The 23,010-nt window shown below is 33.3% G+C and overlaps 1 protein-coding gene across 7 annotated transcripts in view; it reads left to right on the top strand.

Annotated features, from left to right (window-relative positions):
* The window catches only part of LOC106882996 (opioid-binding protein/cell adhesion molecule), a 794,708-nt gene that overhangs the window by 747,248 nt on the left and 24,450 nt on the right, over positions 1 to 23,010 (top strand). For all 7 annotated transcript variants that reach the window (XM_089350587.1, XM_089350588.1, XM_089350586.1 and 4 more), the window contains one exon: positions 12,728 to 13,015. In XM_089350587.1, coding sequence (XP_089206713.1) covers positions 12,728 to 13,015 — 288 coding nt within the window. The remainder of the gene's footprint in view (positions 1 to 12,727; positions 13,016 to 23,010) is intronic.

Raw genomic sequence — 23,010 nt, 5'->3', positions numbered from 1 at the left:
TATTCTTCACTATTTCAAATCATCCCTGTTTAAATCATGACTTTCACTATCTTTAATTACTTATGTCAATCTTAATTTATTAAGAGCAATGCCTTTAATATACCAGTCATCTCACATATCAGATTTTCAACAAATTCAATTTGTTATTGCTGTCTACCACTTTACTTATTTATCTTGAAATATTTAGTGTCTAGCAGACTCTTGTACAATCTTTGTAGCTTTATCAGTCCAAGCTTTTTTAATTAACTTACTGTCTAATCTTCATATATTTCAGTGACAATATTTAAGCTAACTAGAAGCATTCCCAATTCATTCATCCTATTCCTTAATTATAACTATCAGTCATTTTCTACACGCTATATTGTTCCCTAGTGTTCCTGTCTGCTCATTTACACTGATTAAATATGTTGATTCTTCAGATACACAATCTATCCTCTTTTTATCTTTCGTTTTGTTACTTTGTGAAATCTGGCCTTAAAGGAACATTCTGTTAGCTTATATAGCTTATACTGAATACTCTTAATGATCATTTTCTTCATTTTTCTTTTTTAATAAACAGCCTGATATTAAATACTATAACTCTGTAAGGGAGCACATTTTTCAATTTGGTTGTGTACTTGTAGCTTTTAACTTATATCAGAAGGTTTTAAAATCATATTCTCCAGCCAACAGCTGATAAGGGTGCGTACAGTGTAGTCTGTGTGTAAAATATATATAGTTAGTAACTGATTTCCAATCTTTCCAGACTGATCAATAGTCTATCAGTCTTCTCATTTTTAGAATATGAAGGATTTCATTTATAATCCTACTCTGCAATTATAATATTTTCCCCATTTATTTGATTTTGGGTTTTGTAATCTAACATGAAATAGGTTTTCTTGTTTATCACTTAATCCAACCTGCAGATTATATACAGATACTTTTTGTGATAAATTTCATTTAAGTATATTTTTATCTTTCTGTGCAAAATTTTCTTCTTCTATATTATTTAAAGACTCATTTACTTTAATTGAAATTTTGTATAATGCATTCAAATAGTCTGTTGTGTCAATTCATAAAACAAGAACAAATAAATTTTGTAGGATTAGAATTTTATTTATTTATTATCAGCTACTAACTAAGACAGCTAAAACCTTTTGAAACTATTTCATATTATAATTGCAGTGTTTACGCTGATGCAATAAGTCAACAACATAACTTCTCTTTTTTATTTACATAATCTGAGGCAGAAGGTTGTGCTGTGCTCATGACATTTGCAGGCCTTTTGAGAATGAAGTCAATGCAGTTGCTGTTACATGTAATTTCTGTAGATTGATGCCAAAGGGAAAATGTGGATAGGAAATAGTTCTGGTATGGAAATATAGAAAAATATGTTTGCTATGGGGACTAAAGGTGGCAAGTAGAGAAAATGGCATATATTATTTGAGCTTTGGATAGCTGCAGTATTCAGTTTGCATTCTCAGAGTAGTATATGCCATTAAAAGAGACAGAAAAGAATGCAGTCATAGTGCATTTGGGAATGAATTTTTACCAATTTCCTAAATGACATTTTTTAATGTATTCTAAAGTGTTGTCATTATTTAGTTCCAGATCAATCTTAATGAAGCAGGCTTATGATGAAAAGCATTTCAGTTATGACCATCATGTCTTTCTAGAAATATCTAGTACTACACTATCTCTCTCTTCTCCTTAGACTATTGGAGGAATGATATGTTAATATCTCTAATAGCTTAAGTGACCACATAGAGGCTCACAGCCTTGGACGATTATTTAGCATGCAAAAGCAGCAATATTTTCCCTAATATATGAGTAGTACTCTAATATGAATCACACTGGTGATTTGTATAAGGCCATTATCTAACTAGAATTGAAGTATTTTCTGGTTCTGAAGAAGAAACTTAGCCATTACCATTCGAGTTTGAACAATGATATTTTGTAATGTTATACATGTTTGCTTATCTTGAGATATCATCAAGGATTGTAAGGTTCAGCATTTCTGGTGAGTTTTAATGTTTTAGCTGCAGAAGTTTTCCTGCTTAGGTTTAGTCTTATAAATTAACAAATTGCTTGATATTTGTATCATTTATGTTAGTGTCATTAAGAGAGATCACAATGTCATATACCCATTGAAGCATGTATTTTGAGGTTTCTTTTTATAAAACCTTTACAATTCTGAAGTGACATGAAAAGATAGAATGACCTCTGTACTGAAATCTACAGTGCCACTAGACTGGCTCCTGTGCAGGTGGCACGGAAAAAACACCATTTTTAGCGTGGCCATTGCCAGTACCATCTGACTGGCCCTCATGCCGGTGGCACGTAAAAGCACCCACTACACTCTTGGGGTGGTTGGCGTTAGGAAGGGCATCCAACTGTAGAAACTCTGCCAGATCAGATTGGAGCCTGGTGCAGCCATCTGGTTCGCCAGTCCTCAGTCAAATCGTCCAACCCATGCTAGCATGGAAGGTGGACGTTAAACGATGATGAATGAAGGGTGTAGTCGTTTATGAGGGTGTATGTATGGTTACAAATCAAGCAGATCATGAATGTAAAGAAAGAGAATTGTGAGAAGCATAACTAAATGTTGGGGTACACCAGAATAAATATAAGGGATAAAGAAAACTCCATGCTTTACAAATCAATTTCTACTCCAAGTGATAAGAGACAGATAGCACCAGTGAATTGATTAAGTAGGAAGAACTTGCTCCTTGTGTAAGTCATTGATAATGTAAATGGAACATTACTGTTTTTACTCATATTTGTAAAGCAACTAATACTTTATCTAAGAAAATACATTTTCTGTAGATCTAGCTTTAAGAAAATTGTACTGGTGGTCACTGAGAAAGAGAGAAGTCTTAAGTATTTACTTATAAAAATTGTTTATGCTCATGTACAACAAATTGTGAGAAGCCATTTAATATTTTCTCTTTTAAAACCAGTCGTTGGTATACTTCCACTATTTGAAAATACATATTTCTTAATTCTCATATCAATTTCAAGCATGCTGTCCTTTGATAAAAAATATTCTTAGACAACAAAAATTGTAATTCAGAATTGTATTAGAAATATTCACTTGCTTTATTTCTTGTGTGTCTACATAGTTAAGAAAGTGCGGGCATGGTTGTGTGGTAAGAAGTTTGCTTCTCAACCACGTAGTTCCAAGTTCAGTACCACTGCACGGCAACTTGGTCAAATATTTTTTACTATAGCCACAGACTGACCTAAGTCCTGTAAGTGAATTTGATTGAGAGAAACTGAAAGAAGCCTTTCATGCATGTTTATGTATATATATATATATATATATATATATATATATATATGCTAATGTCATACAGTGAAAATGGGTGCTCAACACTGCTTTGGTAGATAATATTCATTATTTGTGGGTTAACAAGGCAACCATTGGTTTCATGTACGGATGAATCTTTTAACAAGTACCAATGTTTCCATGAGGCAAGATTATTTAGGCAACTTGAGTAGACCAGTATTTTGTACTATCTGATTATGAAGAATATGTTACAAGTAAGATTTAATAAATATTTTCAACTACTATGTTAATAATAATAATAAATATGCCTGTGCCACCTGACTGCCTCCTGTGCCAGTGGCACATGAAAAGCACCATTTGAGTGTGGTCAATGCCAGTGCTGCATTGAACAAAAATTTCATGTATCTTTCAAGAGTGTTTCAAACAAATATTTTCTGGCTGGTTTCACCATGTCAGGAAAAAAAAAACATATCAGTTGAAGATGTTTTTATCTTTAATATCAGTATCGTCAAACTCTTGTGTGTGTCAAAATTGTATTTTGTTGAAGGTTAACAATTGATCAGAATAGAAGTAATACCTTATTCTGGGATTGATAAATGTAACAAGTAAGAAATTATTTATTTTATCAACTCCAGTGAAAATTTAAGAATTTTCACATGTTTACAAGGGAGAGATACAGTATATTGAATCAACCTTCTGATATGACTGGTATTTGTTTTATTGATCTCAGAGTGAGATGAAATCCAAAATAAATAATAGCATCATCTGAGTTCAGAAAGTAAAAAACATATCTAATACATGAACTTTTATGTCAAGATACCAGTAATATCTTATTAATAACATACTCAATTCAGATCTTCTGATGATAATACTATCACCTTTACAATGTTGGAGGATTTTCTCTGCAAGTCATTAGCACGCTGTCAATATATACTATACTACTTTGTTATTTCTCCACACTAATTTGTATTAGTCCTAACCCTGTTAACAATTGCTTGAAATTTTCTTAATATGATAGCACCTAAGCTAAAGCAGACACAAAATATAGTTCAGATACTTGGTCAAGCATTCACATGTCTACTTTCATACATGTAGATATCATACATCGGCAACTAGTAATGAAGTTCAGTGGTTTTCAAATACTTTAAATCTTGTTTTAACTATTCTGATATGCCTGTAGGTAAAACACAAAAGAACGCTTTCAATATTCTGCTTGACTGATAATAAGTATCATTGCAGGTTCACAGTTGAATAGTTAAGGGTAAAATAGCATGTAAAATCATTTACTCTGACAACAATATGCTAATATCAATATTTGTAAAAGCTATCCGACTAATAACAGCATGAAAAATTGGATTTAAAACATAAAATAATAAACAAGCAAAACAAAATTACTAAGATATTGTTTCTAATTTATAAGAAAATAATGGCCACAGTCAAATGACTGAAATAAGTAAGAGAATAAGACAATATTGATTTATTTTGATTTAGTGCAAAATCAGTTTTGGGGACATTGAGAGTATTGTCAAATGATTTTATTCTGCTGTGTTACTGGTTTGATTACTGATATTTTATCATAAATAATAGAGTAACAAGCTGTGGTATTTAGTTAAAGTTCTTTTGTATCCTCAATTCAAGTCTAATGGTGTTGATTTTACATTTCATACCTCCAGGTAGACAGATATCATGTAAAATTATTAGATTATTGAATGGGTGCAAACATGACAGTGTGGATCAGAAATTTGCTTTACACCTATGTGGTTTGTGGCTTAATCCTACCATGTAGCACCTTAGTAAAGTGTCCTCTTATTAAAACAGTCTTAAGTAGACCAGTGTTTTGTTAGCGAAATTTGACAGACAGAGACTAAATACTGGGTCATCCCATAAATAATGCAGTTTTTTTATACTTCTTTTATTTTTCAAAATTAAGATAAACAAAGTTCATTTTTAATTTAAAATATACTCTCCTTCATTTTCTACTATGCTCTTCCATGTATCTGATAGATTTGCAAGGTCCCACTTGCAAAATCCACTTGTCCATGTCAAAAAATACTCCTCCATTACTGTTCTGATCTCATCTACAGAATTCATATTTTTTTTCCGTCCAAGTGATTTTGAAGACTGCAAAATAAATAATAATCACATGGGGCAATGTCCTGTGAATATGGTGGGTAGGGCATCATTTTCTATTCAGCCTTTGGAATGTCATCCTCGCTGTATGTGGCTGAGCATTATCTTGATGGAAGAACACCTTTCATCTTAAAACCAAAGATGGTCATTTTGCTTCTAGTGCTGACTTAAGCTGCTCAAGCTGTTCACAGTAGATCTCCTTTGTTATCGTTTGGTTTGGGTTTAAAAGTTCAAAGTGGACTAAACCTTTCATATCCCACCAAACAAATAACAACACCTTATGTGGGTGAAGATCTTCTTTAGCCTGGTGTGCCAGTGTTTATCCTTTCCCTACCCCACTGTCTTCTGCACTTAACATTTTTATAGAGAACCCATTTCTACTCACCAGTCACTATTTGGTCACAAAAGGTTCGTTTGTGAGATGTGACAGCAAAGAAGAGTGCACATTCAGTCTCTGCGTACAATTAGACTCGGAAAGTTTGTGAGAAACCCATTGACCCAATTTGCTGACTTTTCCGATGGTACACAGATGTCAATGAATGGTTGAATGACCAAATCCAAGCTTCTCTGCTAGTTTCTAATCAGTTACAATGGAATTTTGTTCCACCAGGGTTTGCAGAATGTCCTTGTTGAGCTCTACAGATCTTCCTGGACGAGGCTCAACAAAATATTCTGTGTGGGATTTGTTCTGCAACAAGTTTCACAGGCAATCTTTTGTCACTTTAAGCTTCCAAAAGGGAATCAGTATTTCACATATTGAATGATCTGGAAACTTGTTGGAAACTTATAACCAAGAGTAATATAAAATATAGTATGAAAGATAAGGCTGAATCCAGTAAATTAATATTCATAGTTGGAAAAATAGTAAGGATATACTTTGGTTCAACATAAGGACTCTAATATGAAATAAAAAAAAAGTGATGACGATGAGGTGACACTCATACATTTCCAGAGAATTTTAGTAATATAAACTGAAATGCCTTCATTTTGTAATTGAAAGAGTTGCTAACATGGATCAGCTTCTACAATATCATCTATTAAATATAAACAGCTGAATGTATACAATTGTGTTCAAGGGATTATAGAATTAATTATGCATATCTTGAGCAAGTAACTGTAGTGCTACCAGTTAATCCTGCTAGAATCAAAGACAGCATTTACATAAAATGTTATCAATTCTATGTTGCATGTATTAAATGCATTACTCTAACAACAGATACTATCCTTAAAATACACTCTTTCAAGGATGGTCTTTGCTTTGTGGCCTTTTCATTGTCTTCTCTCTCTTGACTTCTTTCTCATCCATCTTTCTTCTGTCTCTCCCCTTGTTGTTCTTTAATTCTGTTGCTATCAATTTGTCTCTACATTTATGTAATTTTCTATCTTTTAGGTACCATTTCTGTGTCTCTGTTTATCCAACAATGTGTAATTCTCTGTATCCCCCCACCTCTATCTATTCCTTTGTTTCTGTTTCTCCGTCGTTGATCCTTTCTTTCTCTCCATCAACCTTCTAATGGAAAGTTTCAAATAGTTAATCTTGTAATTACATGTGAATATGTATGTGAGTGTTTGTGTATGTATAAATGTGTATTTTATTTGTTTATATGTATTAATGTATATTATACCTATAGAAGTACAAGTTTATGTATGTACATATTATGTATATTATATTTGTGTAATCTCAGTCCATAAGTCTGTCTTTGTCACTTTGATTGAATTTTTCCAGGACACTAAAGACATATGTTGTTGATCATTAATCGATAGATTGTGTCATTTACTTACTTTAGTTAATTTTGATTTTTTTCTTATTACTTTTTCTTTGATGTATATCTAAACAGAAATCTATTATGCAAATCCGAATGAAAATAATTAGCTTTGAAATTAATCCAAATGATAGTATAACAAAGACTAGTAAGGGCTTCTAAGTTTCTTCCTCAAAGATCTGATGCTGTTTATTCTCTTTCTCCTCTTTTCCTTGTTTTCAAATTTTCTTCTCTCAGTCTAGCATTATTACTATCTATATAAATCCTTTCACATTTGTAATATAGCAGTTATTTTAGCTATACTGGAAATATTTGTGGGTATTTTTAATGGAAGAGTATTGCTCCTTCTTATACATTGTTATTTATGTTACAGAGCTCTTTCTCTCTATCTGATGGTCAACATGATTGCTATTTCCTCTCAGTAAGTGAAACATTGACCTAAGATTTTTAAGATACTAGTGTCTCTGGGATGTTTGTGTTAACTCCCTCAGATCTGTGTCCTATGTCTAGCTTTACCCTTCACCTGGGCTCCTGAGCCAAAATAATAAATAGCTGCATACACAGCTCGAAAGTAATGATTGCAGGTAAACTAATGGATAGAATCACAAAAAATTCAGAATAACAATAATGGGCCTATCTCTCAACTACCATATTTGTTTCAGATCTCTACTTCCCTCATCACTTTCACTTGTTTGATTGTCCAAATCACTCTCATTGTCTGCGTTAGGGTAAACTCTTCAGCTGAAGAAGAAACATCATCAATAATTTCCTCAACTGTAAAGAGTCCAAGCCTTGCTCATTTACCAAAGTGCTGGGTTCATCACATGCTCGTTTCATAGGCTACAGAGCTACAATGTGATCAGTTGTCTATTTTCGGTATTTTATCTTCTTTTTCTGCATGTGTTGTCCATTCAGGAATCCGATAGAGATTACATTTAAGCTATTCCTGCTACACTAGGAACACAACACAAAAGGGTTAAACTGATTCTCACATACACTGCACACTCTCCATTGAAGTTATCATTTTCTGCAGAAGTTTTGACCAAGACACCTTTGTCATTTTATGATAGATTTTGTGTCCAAGCTACCTGTGATACAGTGACAATTTTAAGTCATTACTGAAAATACTGACACCCCTCCTCCACTTTACTTCAGGTTCTAGTCAGGTTTGTCACATTTTCATGATGGTTGAATAATGGAATATTTAATCTTTAATGGTGTTTAAGATTATGTGTGTGTTCTGCTGTGAACATAATATATTGTCTTGTGTTGGTTTCTGTAGTAGTAGCAGCAGCAGCATATTTTGTCACATATTTTGCAATATAGCTAGCTAAGAAAAGCCATTCACAATTCCACCTATATGCTTGTTTGTAGCTTGGTTTTAGAAGGAAAGTACATTTTCTGATGTTTGGGATTTTCTGGGTTCTTTGTGAGAGACATAGTTGTAAGGATTGCAAATTGACATTGTTATACCTTCGACTCCATTTCACAGCCTATATATAAAGAGCTACACTGTATGGCTTCACCCACTTCATTCTACCTCCACTGTCCTTTTGTATACTGCCTGACAGTACCCTATAGCACTCTGACTGCCACTATACTCTTTCTCTCCCATGCATTGCAAGCCTCTGTCATTGCTCTGTCTCCTGGATCACAAAGACCCCTATCATCCCTGTGCTATCTCAGTCACATTGTGTTGTATTGAATATACATGCCCATCTCAGAATACTGCTTACTTCTATCCCTCCAACTCTTACTAGACATCCCTCTCATGACTATCATTCATACTTCTCACTCTGTAAATCACGGGCTTGTGACATCCATTTAGTTTTGTGGCCACAGCTACTTCTCTAGTGTTGGTGTCATCAGTTAGTGCATCACAATATTATTTGAAACCACATGGCATACAGTATCAGAGTATGATTCAGTGACTGTTTCATTGATCTATTAGTATATTAACTGCTTTGATGAATGAGCAGTGCAAATTGTATCTCTGCATTTTATTGATACTACTTGGTCTAACTACTTTCAGAATTTATTAAAAAGAAAAAGCTATGATCAATCATTGACAGTAGGAAGGACTTAGAGAATAAGCTGTAGCTTACTTCTTAAAAGCAGAGAGAAACAGTTTTCATCAGATATACAAATTGCTCTGACCACAATTTGAATTCTATGCACTTTACAGATCAGTAATTGATTTTGCAATTGAATCTACCAAAGTAAACTAATACAATCCTGATTTATGAACTCACTTGAAAGGTCTATTAATATAGTTTACTTGTAAAAATTTTAATTATCAGATATTTAATAACTCATATTGTTCTTCCATCCAAAGATTATTGCCAACATTCTTAGGTTTGATAAAAGATATCACTCATAATCAATTTTAACTTAGCACAAAAATGTTTAAAAAGTAATTGACTTTAAGAATAGCAATAACATTACCATTGTCTTTGAATAGAATTAAAACCTTGAGAAGTAATAACATTTCAAAAAAAGTTTCCCTTCTATTTTTATAAATATGGAGTAAATGTCAATTTGATGAAGAGGTGGGTAGCATTAGTTATTGAGAAATAATTAGTTGTTCTCTCATTCTATCAAACTGAATTAAAATGGTTGTCTGTCTAGGTTTTGCTTTTGGTTAACCATATATTTTGTTCCTTTCTTTACCATAAATATTAAATGTACACTGAATGAAATAATACAGCTGATCTAATAAATGTCAAGTCTTTAAAAAAACATATTCTTTTGTCAAACTTTGTTGGTATTAAATAATGTAATCTAACTCATCAAATCAAACTCTTGCAATGTTTTTTGTAAGCAGAATTCTTTTGTCATTGAAATTGCTTGACTCCTTTGTTTCATTCTAAAGGTGTAGCTATTTTTTTCTTTCTTTTGATCTATCAGTTTTTGTACTTGTATAGTTATCTGTCTATCTATCCACCAACATAATCCAGTAGGGAAACATGGTGGTTTTTCAAGTGGTTAAAATGGCAGTAATTTCACTGATGAGGAATGGAGGGTTCCTTGCTTAGAGATATTGAATATTTCATGTGACATCATTCCCAAAGCTATGAACTAGCAGAATAGACAATATTATGTTTTTATAATTTTTTTTTTTTTTAATGGTATCTTAGTTATTCAAATAAAGCAAACACTTTGTCTGAATTTAATTAAGGGCCATCATGGACAGGTGGCTAGGTCAGTTGAAATATGCTATTGTCAAGGGCAGAATATTTCAGCTGGTCTGCCCAACTAATACACATTGATTTCAATTTTGGATGACGTGTTACATATGAAGTGTACACAATATTCTGTATATTCAAACAATAAAGGTTGCTGATGTTCTATACTTCTCAGCAATGTATTCATTTAAATATCAGTAAGTTTCTGGACAATCTCTGTGTTTATCTATCTATTTATTCATCTAGTCATCCATCCATCCATCCCTCTCTCTCCCCTACTTGCTCTTCCTTTCTCTCTTACCTTCTTCTGTTGGTGGTATGAATGCATTTGAGTCAGAATTTTGAGGTCACTATCAACTTTTGCTTTAAAAAATATTAGTGTGATATTCTACTTAAATGTATTGGCTGATCCTTCAGCTAAATATATAGCTCTACTGAAAAATAAGTAGTCTTTATTAAGTTCCACAATTCTTTTATCTATTATTATTATAACATCTAAAGTAAGTAGGCAAGCCAGTTTTAACCAAGGTAATAGACCTACATATCTTTTAAAAAACTCAAAGTTCTTGTGACTTGAATGTCTCTCCTTATAGGTCTTCTTGATCAAGCCTTACCTAAACTTAAACAAGATATTGTCTAAAATGCATTTTTTTTCTCTTTTAATGGCTTAGTTGATAGTAAGGAAAGAAGGTATTATCTTTATAATGGAGACCTGATCAAAATGCTTGCAAAAATGTGTACTACTCTAAGGGCACCAAGGATCCAGCTGATGTGTTAAATTTGTCACCAACAACAAAAATTCTTGTTTCAGTCTATTAATTTCACTATGGTACCTTGCTGTGAGATTGCACCTGAAGTCACATAACTGTAAAGTAAACTTCTTAAGCACAAAACTCTGTCTGCACACATATCTTATTCTGTAATGGGCCCTATTTGTATTTTCATATGTACTGTGTATTGTTGGTTAGTGGTATTGTACTATGTGCCTGATTATCTTCCAGTATATTGCTGAGGCAGTGTAGTGAGTGTTATTATTGTCCAATAGTGTGTTGTCCCTTATAGTTAAGTAGCCATATCAGAATTGGAATAAATTAATGCAAAAAAGAAGACAACAACAGCAACAATAATATTTTTTAATGGTATAAGGAGAATTATGATTATAACAGAACTCTTACTCTTGCAGTTAAAAGTATATTACTGAAGTTCACAAGTAACAATGACTATGTATTCAACCATTCTTTGTCATCATCATTAATTAACATCTGTTTTCTATGCTGGTATGTGTTGGGTGGTTTGATGGTAGCTGGACCAGGTTGCATTGTCTGTTTTGACATGGTTTCTACAGCTTGATGCCCTTCCTAATGCCAGCCACTTTACAGAGTGTACTGGGTGCATTTTATGTGGTACAAACACTAGTGCATTTAACATGCAGCCAACACCAATGCTTTTTATGTGGCACCAGTACCAGTGCTTTTTACATGGCAGCAGCACCAGTACTTTTCATCTTGAAGAATAATGCATTTATAATCTTTAAAAATTAACTTTTGTAAGTTTTGAATTAGTAAATATTTAGAATATCATTTTATGCCATTCTGACACATCTATTCTGTTATAGTAATTAAGTAGCAATCCAAAGATGAAGTTGTTTCTCAATCGCCACCTTATTAAAATTTCAATTATGAAAATAGTACGTAATATGGTTTTTTAGAATAAAGTCCTTAGTGCATGAATGAAGTCACAAGGTCATAAGTTCTAGTTGACACTTTCCTCCAGTTCATTTGTTATATCCCATGGCAAGGCAAATAATTCAAATTTTTCTCAGTGTTCTTTTCTGAGAATTATCGTTCATATTCTATGATTGAGGATTTACTGTTCGGATACCAAGTTGTAGAAGATACTAAATTGGGTTGGGTGAAAAAGAAAGAACTAAAAATGCTGACTTTGTAAAGAGAAGTGTTCAGAAACAATGGTTTATTGGATTATGACTGTAGATATTTTAAAATAATGTGCTAAGAGCTGCTGAGAGCTCACTCCTTTCTGTCATATCCAATACCTTCAATAATATACAAATGTTTAAATCTGCATAATACATTGCCAGAGGCGGAAGAATTAACAGTTCTATGAATTATGACTATTCCTATCACACAATCTGTTTACACTAAACAACTATACAGATTGTTCTCTTTCTGCAGCCTCTCAATATATGTTCAGTATTCTTTCTGCATGGGTCAAATTTCAATATCTATATAGTAATCTTTCTTCTTGCAATAAAATATACCATCTTGCAAAATCTGAACAAACCTCGCCTTTATTTTAGCCATTTGATTTGGTTCTTATTTATGTTATATTTATTTATTGTTTTGTTTTTTTCTGTTTTTCAGTTGCACCAGAGATTTTTTTACCTACCAAAAGAATTGGACAAGCATTAGCAAAAGAGACAATATTAGAATGCAAAATAACTGCTATGCCACAAGGTGTTACAATGTGGAGAAAGAATGGTACAGAATTGCAAACGGGATGGAAGTATAGAATAGATGCTTATGGTGATGATGAATATACCATCACACTAAGCTTACGTATAAGACAGATAGCAAAAGATGATTATGGAGTTTATACATGTCAGGCTTCCAATCGACTTGGGCGTGATGAAAAAAGTATGGTATTATATGGTAAGTGCATATTCAACCATCAATTGTTTCCCAGACGAGAACAAATCTTTGTTTAAGTATAGGTGGTTTAAGAAAAAAGGGTTAAGAGAAAAATGTTTAATCAATCAGAAACTGAATGACTACTCCCCTGTCGTTTTCTTTCTTCCATTTCTTCTTCACTATTTTTATTATTGTTCTTGTTTGTTACTGCTTTTTCTCTTCATATGATGTAGTAGGAGGTTTAGCATGATAATAATATTAGCTATAAATTTGATAAGAAAAATCCAACCAAGTTAAGAATCTTTAAATGTTACCATTAATCTTTTATCTGAAAATTGTTCAGTAAAAACTGTACGACCAATAATGCCCAGCACTGTCATTATTCTAGCCCTCTGCTAACACATTATAAGATGGTAGAATAGGTGCTTCAGTGACAGTATTGTTCATCTTCCATAGGACGGTTGTAGCTTGGCAATTCTTCAATGACAGATGTTGTTTAGTTTTAGACCAGCCCTCATTGTGCACAAAAGCATCTTTCAACCATGACAATCTTGCCTTTTAGATTACTGTGCTACATCATTCAGTGTTTCCTTCTTTGTTTAAGATGGTGGGCTTTTATATGAGGAAAATTTGGTCACCATCTCTAGTAGACAGTATAACTACAAAAATAAAAAATGCTCTCTTGTTACCAAGGTGTGAAACTTGAGATACAGAAGAAAATTAAAAGCTGTATCTTTGGGAAATCTCTCTAAGGTTGTTACTTCTAATTTATCCCTCACAATAATTTTCTAACATTATGCATAAACCACAAATATTATTGCTTATTATTGTTAATATTTTGCTGATGTTATTGTTCCGTCTTTAATGCTATATGAACATAACACTTCCTATGAGTGCTAAATGGATTACTCATAAGACAAATGTAGTTTCTAATCTTTTGCTTCTGCAAGAACTGACTGACCTATGTTACTTTCTCTTCTAGTTGTTCATAGCAAATGCAATTGGAGCAACAGCTTATCTTCACCAGATACTTTACACAATGATAGGAAGTAAAAGAATTTGAAATGCATAAATACTAGTATAAGTATTATGGAAATTAACTTATGAAAACAATTAGTGATTAATAATTCAAGCTGCAGTGTCTTTTTATCTGCTTTACTCAATGTGAAACCATATTTCAAATATAAAGCCAAAGAATTGTTCTGACAAAATTTGCTCAAGACAAATTTCCTATGGCCAAGTTTACTCCAGAAGCTCAAATCAGTTTGAATTGAAGCTGTTCTTATTTCTTTATTGCCCACAAGGGGCTAAACATAGAGGGGACAAACAAGGACAGACAAAGGGATTAAGTCGATTACATCGACCCCACTGTGTAACTGGTACTTAATTTATCGACCCTGAAAGGATGAAAGGCAAAGTCGACCTCGGTAGAATTTGAACTCAGAACGTAGCGGCAGATGAAATACTGCTAAGCATTTCGCCAGGCATGCTAACGTTTCTGCTAGCTCGCTGCCTCGAGTTGAAGCTGTTCTGTCGTTTCAACTCAGTTGCAACATTGAGCTTTTATAGAAACAACCACAACATCTGAGTTACTATGAAAAGAAATATATTACACAAAATAGTCATTCTAGTGGATAGGCATATAACTATTGGATGTCAGCTGATAGAGTACACTATATCCTATTTGGATTAGTGAACATTTGTTGGGGATTTGTTCAGGATAGAATGCACCAACTTGGTCCCACATCAGTTCTGCACGGATATCATCAGTTTTGGTTGCCCTACTATGAAATTTATTTTCCCAGTTTCTGATTCTTCTCTTCTCATTATTCTTTTAACATCAGACAATTATGAGCCAACAAGCAAGCTTCTAAAAGGGGAGGTTAAATGCAACAAAGGTGATAAAAGATGGAAAAACAATTAGGTCAGAGATGTTTGAGCGGTAGAGGTACAAGACTAGCCAATTCCAAGGAGCAGATACCATTATATTAATGACAGAAAGAGGAGACAGCACACATGTGAGCAAGAAGATGGAGTGTCTCTGTTAGTGATGGCATGCTAATCAGTAAAGTAGCTCTTCTCAAGGTACAGTCCAAGATGCCAGTGTGTATTTCAGCAGAACCATTCCAAATATGGGCAGCATACATCATTTGCAGAATGGGCTAAAGTTTCTTCTGATGATAAGAAGGGGGTCTGGCTGTAAAACAATGTCTTTGCAATATGTATTTATCTACTCCATGTTAGTACGGAAACATAGATGCTAAACAAATGAACAAGGAGAATATTATGAAAGCATATAGCATATGTACTCCAAGACCCTGCATGTCGTAAAAAGTGATTATAAGGGTTAGTAAAGGAAGGGTATCAACCAGAAAACCTGCACAATCCACACCAGCACAGAAAAAACATAAAACAATGATGGCGAGTGCATCACGAAAGTTTTGACAAGTTCCAATTCCTCATAACACAAACCCAACATGATTTGGACTGTCATAGTTTATATCATGTCAATAACTGAACAAATTCATTTATAATTCTATATTCTATTGTTAACACTTCATTTGCATTTAATTGAAACTGCTTGTGTTTATTAATATTTTTAACAAAATAGGTAATAGATAGCAAACTGGCTGAAGAAATTTAATTTGTGATGCACTTAATATCTAATCCAGGAGATATCAAGTTTCCCATTCATGAGTTTAACATTGTGAATCAAAGGTAACTCAATAATAATTAATAACAATAGTTAATGTGTTATGTAAAATGATTGAACTAACTGTAGCTCATAAAACTTGTGAAGGTTAATATTTAATTGAAATCAATTAAGATAATCCTTATGATATTTAACAATAATTGAATGCCAATAAACTGACAAAGAAACCTGCATGCTCTCTAAACTTTCTAGAAATAGCAGCCAAATCTCCATCAAATCACAGTCTACTGCTTAGTAAAAGGAGGACACACTAAACACTATAGGTTATAAATATAGAAAAAGAAAAATATTCATCGCTGGAATGATCTTGATCATAGTCTGTTTGCCTAGGGATGACCTGGGGCTAAACAGCAACAATCTAATAAACTTGTTGGAATCATTGTCTCTGAATTCAAGTGATATTTAACAGAGTAATTTTCCACCCTATATTTCTTTTCTGATGCAGCGTTTCATCACATAGTTAACACAATATACATTTTGAATTGGTTAAATAGTTTCTGTTCTGTTGCCTGTGGCATTATAGAAACCTGGTGCTACATTTCAGTATGTTTTATTGATGATACAAGTTTCTATCACTATTTGAATGGCTTCCATTCAAACAGAAGTGTCCTATATCTGTGTGTGAGTTTCTTTTCATATATTATGTTGATATCAAACTGCTAGAAGCTTATATTTAAAGTTATACCACAATTCATTTCCATTTAATATAAAGAAGTTTTGCATTAATTTGGAGGATTATTCATGTTTGAGTGTTTATTTTTTTTTCTTTTGAAAGGTTTCTTTAATTGTTTCACAAGTAGCTATTCATTCTCTTTAAAAGCCCATGCTGTTTTTATAAAGAAACATTAATGCTTTTGCAGTCAACAACAAAGAATATATACTTGTGTGTATCCCTATATTATATATAAATGGAAAGGTAGATAGATATGTATATGCATTGTTAATATAATCTCATGGCATGGACAAATGCGTGTGTGTGAAAGAGAGAGTATACTGTATATTTTTGAATTGTTACACCATATCCCTTTATGTTATAAAAAGCAACAAAACGGGTTGGCATCAGAAATGTTTATAAATCTGTAAGGCTGATGCTTCCAAGATTAAAGTGTGACACGCTGCCTCAAAACTTTCTAACCCATGCCAGCATGGAAAAGTGAACATAAAACATTGATATATTTAACTGAATAAACAAAAGAAAGTGTTTTCGATAGTTCTTATACAAATTATTCTTAAATTTAAGGTTATTTAGTCATCCCACAGCAATTCATACTTCACATTATCTGCATTCCTATATATATGTGTGTGTATTTATTATTATCATTTGTAAAGTAATTAGCATTAGGAAGGTCATCTAGCTGTAGAAATTATGCCAAAGCAGACATTGGAGTTCACACAGCCCTCTGGCTTACTGGTCCCTGTTGAACCATCTAGCCATGTCAGTATGGAAGATGGGATGTTAAATGGAGATGATGATTACATACATGCATGCATGGCTGCTGAAGTATCTACATTTACCATAATTGTTGCCATTTAGAAACTCACAAAGACTTGGAAAACACTTCTAGTACTTATAAGTATATAACCGAATATTGTATTTGCAGCTAATGATAATGTGATAATGAAACAACTTAGAGATAGCGTGTCTGATCCAGAGTGATTTCGATGAAACTTTGATATTGTTCTTTAATCACATATAATGGATATTGTGAACTAATGCAAATAACTATTTATTTTCTGAGAGTGTAAAACTTCTATACCATTTACAATAAAAATGAGCTGGAATATAGGTCAGGAAGATGCAAAACTTCCTATTTAAGGTGGTTAAGAATAACTATAATGGAACAAGTTAATAATTATGTGAGCATAAATATACTCTTCATCAGACACTTCTTTAAAAAACTAACAATACCCAAGATCACTGCTTCTCTCAGGAATGCTGTGGTTTCGGAGGTTTATACTCTCATCTTTTCTCAAAATGATAGCAGCACTAAGAAAATTTGCCCTGGATTTTCAGCTGTAATATCTTGCTTTCTGAAAATATATATAGAAAAGGATAACACAGGAAGAACAATGTTTGACAAATATGGTATTATTTTATGAAGAAAGAGAGTGTTTTAATGTTTTGAGTATTAATCCTTCTTCAAAAGGAAAAAAAAAGAGAAGCATTGGTGGAGTGAGAAAAATAGTTAGTATATAAAAGAAAAAAGAAGGAAAGGCACAGGAAGAAAGTAAAGGCTTACAACACAAAGGCCAGGAAATGAGAAAAAGTAAGACACGAAAGGAAAAGAAAAGCAATCATAGTAGAAGAAAGAGAAAAAAGAACAATAAATGAGACCTCAGAACTCCATCTTCAATCTATATTTATATTGGATTACCATCTAGATTACTTTTGATATCTTTTTGCTGTTCTTTGCACTTGCTTTAAGAAGTCTGGAAGATATAAGTATAAGTTGATTAAATTAACTTCAAAACACATTCTTACTTTACTTTTTTGAATGCAGAAGGATTCAAGGTATAGTTGACCTCAACAGGTCTTGAACTCGGAATGCAAGAGGCCAGAATAAAATTTTATTCAAGACTTACAATTCTGCCAAGCCTCTATTTATACAATCATGAAAATAAATATTAAAAAAACCCACATAAATATAACCAGAGAAAAATTTTATATAAATCTTGTATCATAGATATAAATAGGATAGAAAGCATATTAAATGAGGGGGCTGAAAGCAATATTCTTGATATTTATCAATTTAAACATCCTTACAGTAAACCTACATTAGTTTACTTATACAGAATTGATTATGCGATATTCTCTGTCATATAACTTATAATTAACTTTAGACTCAACAGCTGTTTTCAATACATATATTGCTGGCTAGAGAATTTTTTTAATGTATGATTTGTAACCCAACAAATCTTGACAGAAACAGCTAAATATGTTTACACATACAATATTTATTCATTTATAGCTTGTGTGATACAAGCAATAATTAATTTCAACCACTTTCTATCCAAAGTGATATCATTTTCTTGCCCACTATAATATGAGACAAAATTGTAATATCCCAGTTGTTGATTATTCTTTCTTCTGAATCCCAATGACTTCCTGGTAGAATTAAGTATGTTTATTTATAAATTAACCTATGATCATTTAAACTGGCTATATCTGGCCAAAATATTCAAACTGGTCATATTTGGCCTCTCGTGCTTACCCTAGAATGTCATTATAAAAATAAACTATCACATCAATGAAATCACAAAGCCACAAGATAATGCATGATTAATTTAAAACAATGTGAATAAATAAGCATTGCAAAAGACATAGTAATCTGAATGCTAAAGGGTTAAGTCTCCTCACAAATAACTAAAACAGGCTGACACTTCTTTGATAAGCATATCAAAGTTCCATATCTTTAGGCAAACTTGTATTTGAAAGAAAATTAACTTTTATCTGCTTGAAAGAAGGGATTTCTTGTCAAATTTAGTATTTCTAATTGACTTCAAAGAAGTTGATGATATTTTCCCCATTAACATATCTAGATGTTTTATAAATTTCATAAATCTCTGTAAAGAAACAAAGTCAGGTGTTTACAAAAACAGGAATATCTTTCATAAAACTGATGTCTACACAGTATTTTTGAAATTTTACTATTTTCCTAAATAAGCAAGTCAAAAAGATATAATAATTATCTTTATTGTTCACATCACAATTTATGATGATTGTAGCACTGAAACAAGACTTGATTACCACAAACAAACTAGTAACTGAATCAAGGTGTTGCACTCACACATACTCACTAACAGTTCTACTGCCACTACTACTACTACTAATAATAATAATAGTCTATGCTGGAGCTTTTTTCTGCTGGATATGCTGCTTCTCTAGTACACACAGTGATATGCAGTTGTAATGTGAGCAATTTTTCTCAGCATGTTACAAGTATGGAGAATGGTAAAGCTTGTTGAAAAGTGTTGTTCTCTGTCAAGACATTATGGCTATCCTGCTTATATGTATAACAGCACAACTTTTATATCTATATCTTGCATCCTTAATTGAGAGCACTAACACTTTCAATACTGAACTGAAAGAAAGTCAACCAGATATATAAACAGATGTATGAATAAGAACAAACTGAAAGGCAGCCAGATTTGTATTGACTACAGCTTACAAGAGGGAAATTTCAATTCTTCCCGGATACATTGTCTGAGAGCTGAGTATCACATGCTGAAATTGACATGCATCTATAAAAAGCAGGGCTGGTTTTATATTTACTGACTAGTCAATTGTTAATGGATATTCAATATGGGCAGTTAGCATCTACAACATGTAAATATTCATGATCTCCTTTAGCTTTCAGGTCATTATAGATCATACTAAATTTTGACCAAATGCATTCCTGTATTTGATCATAAGTTGGCTTAATCTGTAACGACTCTCCCATTTTACTTTCAGATATCTAGGACTATATTACTCTAGATGGCCCTGCTCAGTATGCAGTAAAGGAGTAGGTAGTAACTCTATAAGATGTACCCGGTGCAAGCTATGGACACATAAGAGGTGCAGCAATATCAAAAGCAGATTAACTACAAAATTAGTTTTTGTATGTGGCAGATGTTCAGGTGAAATAAACACTGTAAACAAACAGGAAACAACTTCTATCTCACTCCAGGGAGAAAAACTAGAGGTTGTTGATAGCTTCCGCTATCTGGGAGACCAAGTTAGTAGTGGGGGTGGGTGCGCTGAAAGTGTAACTGCTAGAATAAGAATAGCCTGGGCCAAATTTAGAGAGCTCTTACCTCTGCTGGCGACAAAGGGACTCTCACTCAGGGTAAAAGGCTGACTGTATGACGCATGTGTACGAACAGCCATGCTACATGGCAGTGAAACATGGGCTGTGACTGCTGAGGACATGCAGCCAGTATGCTCCGCTGGATGTGTAATGTAAATGTGCATACCCGTCAGAGTGTAAGTATCTTGAGAGAAAAGCTGAACATAAGAAGCGTCAGTAGTGGTGTGCAAGAGAGACGATTGCGCTGGTTTGGACATGTGGTGAGAATGAATGAGGATAGCTGCGTGAAAAAGTGCCACTCCCTAACAGTTGAGGGAACCCGTGGAAGAGGTAGGCCCAGGAAGACCTGGGCTGAGGTGGTGAGGCAAGACCTTCGAACATTGGGCCTCACCGAGGCGATGACTACTGACCGAGACCTTTGGAAATGTGCTGTGCGTGAGAAGACACGGCAAGCCAAGTGAGATCGTTGCCAGTGCCCCTGGACTGGCTCTTGTGCTGGTGGCACATAAGATGTACCATCCTGAGCATGACCGTTGCCAGTACCGCCCGACTGGCCTTGTAGGGTTTTCGAGCGAGATCGTTGCTAGTGCCCCTGGACTGGCTCTTGTGCGGGTGGCACATAAAAGACACCATTTCGAGCGTGGCCGTTTTCGTGCGGGTGACATGTAAAAGCACCCACTACACTCTCTGAGTGGTTGGCATTAGGAAGGGCATCCAGCTGTAGAAACTCTGCCAAATTAGATCGGAGCCTGGTGTAGCCATCCGGTTGCACCAGTCCTCAGTCAAATTGTCCAACCCATGCTAGCATGGAAAGCGGACGTTAAACGATGATGATGACATCTATTTTAAAGCAACAATGCGTCTGCTATTTCTAGTAAATTGAAGGACCATTCCTTGTGTGTGCTTGTCATGTAAATGTGTTTGAGCAAGTTCCCATTTTAGGATATCATGCAACACAGCATTTTCCATTTTATACAATAATTTGAAGCAGATCCATTCAATCCAGAAAAAAGAAAATGTTAAAACTATAAGGATGATGATTTTTAACTTTTTGTCATATTACCAGCATAAGAAAGTACTTCTTTCCATATAATTATCTTTATTTCCACTTCTACATTTCTGTCTTTCACTTTCACACATCTACTCATTAAGTCTCGCTCACACAGTATTTGACTTTGAGTTTTCAAATTTTTTAGTGTTTATTGAGAAATTTATGGGAAAATATTAATAGACACTAAATATTTCAGAATATATTACACATTCCTAAATTCAGTATGAATCAGTGTGTATAAGTGATTTTATGTTTGTTGTGCATATATATATATATATATATATATATATTTATTTAGATGTGCAAAAATGAATGTGTGTGTGTTATGAATTCTCATATCACTTGTTTCTTTGAGCACATGTATTTATGTTTGAGTAATGAATATTTGTTTTATACATTCTCAGTTTACATCCCTTACAATCTTAATGCCAATTTAAAACATAGCAGTGGTATATGTATGTTTGTGTGTGTGTGTGTATATATATATATATATACACACTAATATATCCTTTTGTTATTTACACCACCTGTCCTCGTCTGTTGTTATTATTTGTATATTCTCCCATATATATATAGATAGATAGATACACACACACACATATGTGTGTGTGTATAGATATGAATTTTATTGTCAGTGATGTGCTGTTTTTTTGTATATATGGATCTTATTTATTTTTATTTCTGTGGTGTTGTACTTTTCTGGATTTTTCACCAATCTTCCCATTAAAGAAAGGCATGATTTCACTTCATTGTTAATATTTATACTCTTCTGAACTGACAAATCAGAATTATTGTTTTCCGTATCTGATTGTCTCAGGCTTGTTTCTCTTTTATTTCATTTTATTCATGCTTCAAACAATTACCAATTTATGCTTCTGATATCCTAAATGTCTCTTTGCTTTAAGTTAAATTTTTTTTTTTAAATGGCTGTAAAAATAATTTATTGGACTGCTATCTACATAGAAATGAGTTTAAAAAATTACAACTACAACCATTGTGTTGCACTTTTATCCCTTTCTATGTTTCTTGTTATCAAATGTTTCATTTCTACTAGTTAATAGCTGGAAATGCATCTACCTGTAAAAAAAATTTACTTCAACAAAAATCTACCTATGTATTTTCTGGAAAATTGTGTGTAGCATTACAGAACAAAAGCAATGATGCTTTAAAAAGTTTTTTATATTGCTAAAGGAGCACTAATCCACAGACATGTGTACAATTAACGTAGTTCTCAGGGAGATTCAGCGTGACACAGAGTGTGACGTGGCTGGCCCTTTGAAATACAGGTACAACTCTTTTTTGCCAGCTGAGTGGACTGGAGCAATTTGAAATAAAGTGTCTTGATCCAGGACACAACACATCGCTGGAAATTGAACTCACGACCTTACAATAGTGAGTTGAATGCCCTAACCTCTAAGCCACATGCCTTTACCTATAATCTAAGAGTATGACATTTCATTTA

Source organism: Octopus bimaculoides, chromosome 4 (genome assembly GCF_046866305.1).
Source record: "Octopus bimaculoides isolate indiv1 chromosome 4, ASM4686630v1, whole genome shotgun sequence".
Classification (NCBI taxonomy): Eukaryota; Metazoa; Mollusca; class Cephalopoda; order Octopoda; family Octopodidae; genus Octopus; species Octopus bimaculoides.
Note: the sequence above shows the minus strand (reverse complement) of the source record. Positions and strands in the feature narration are given on the sequence as shown.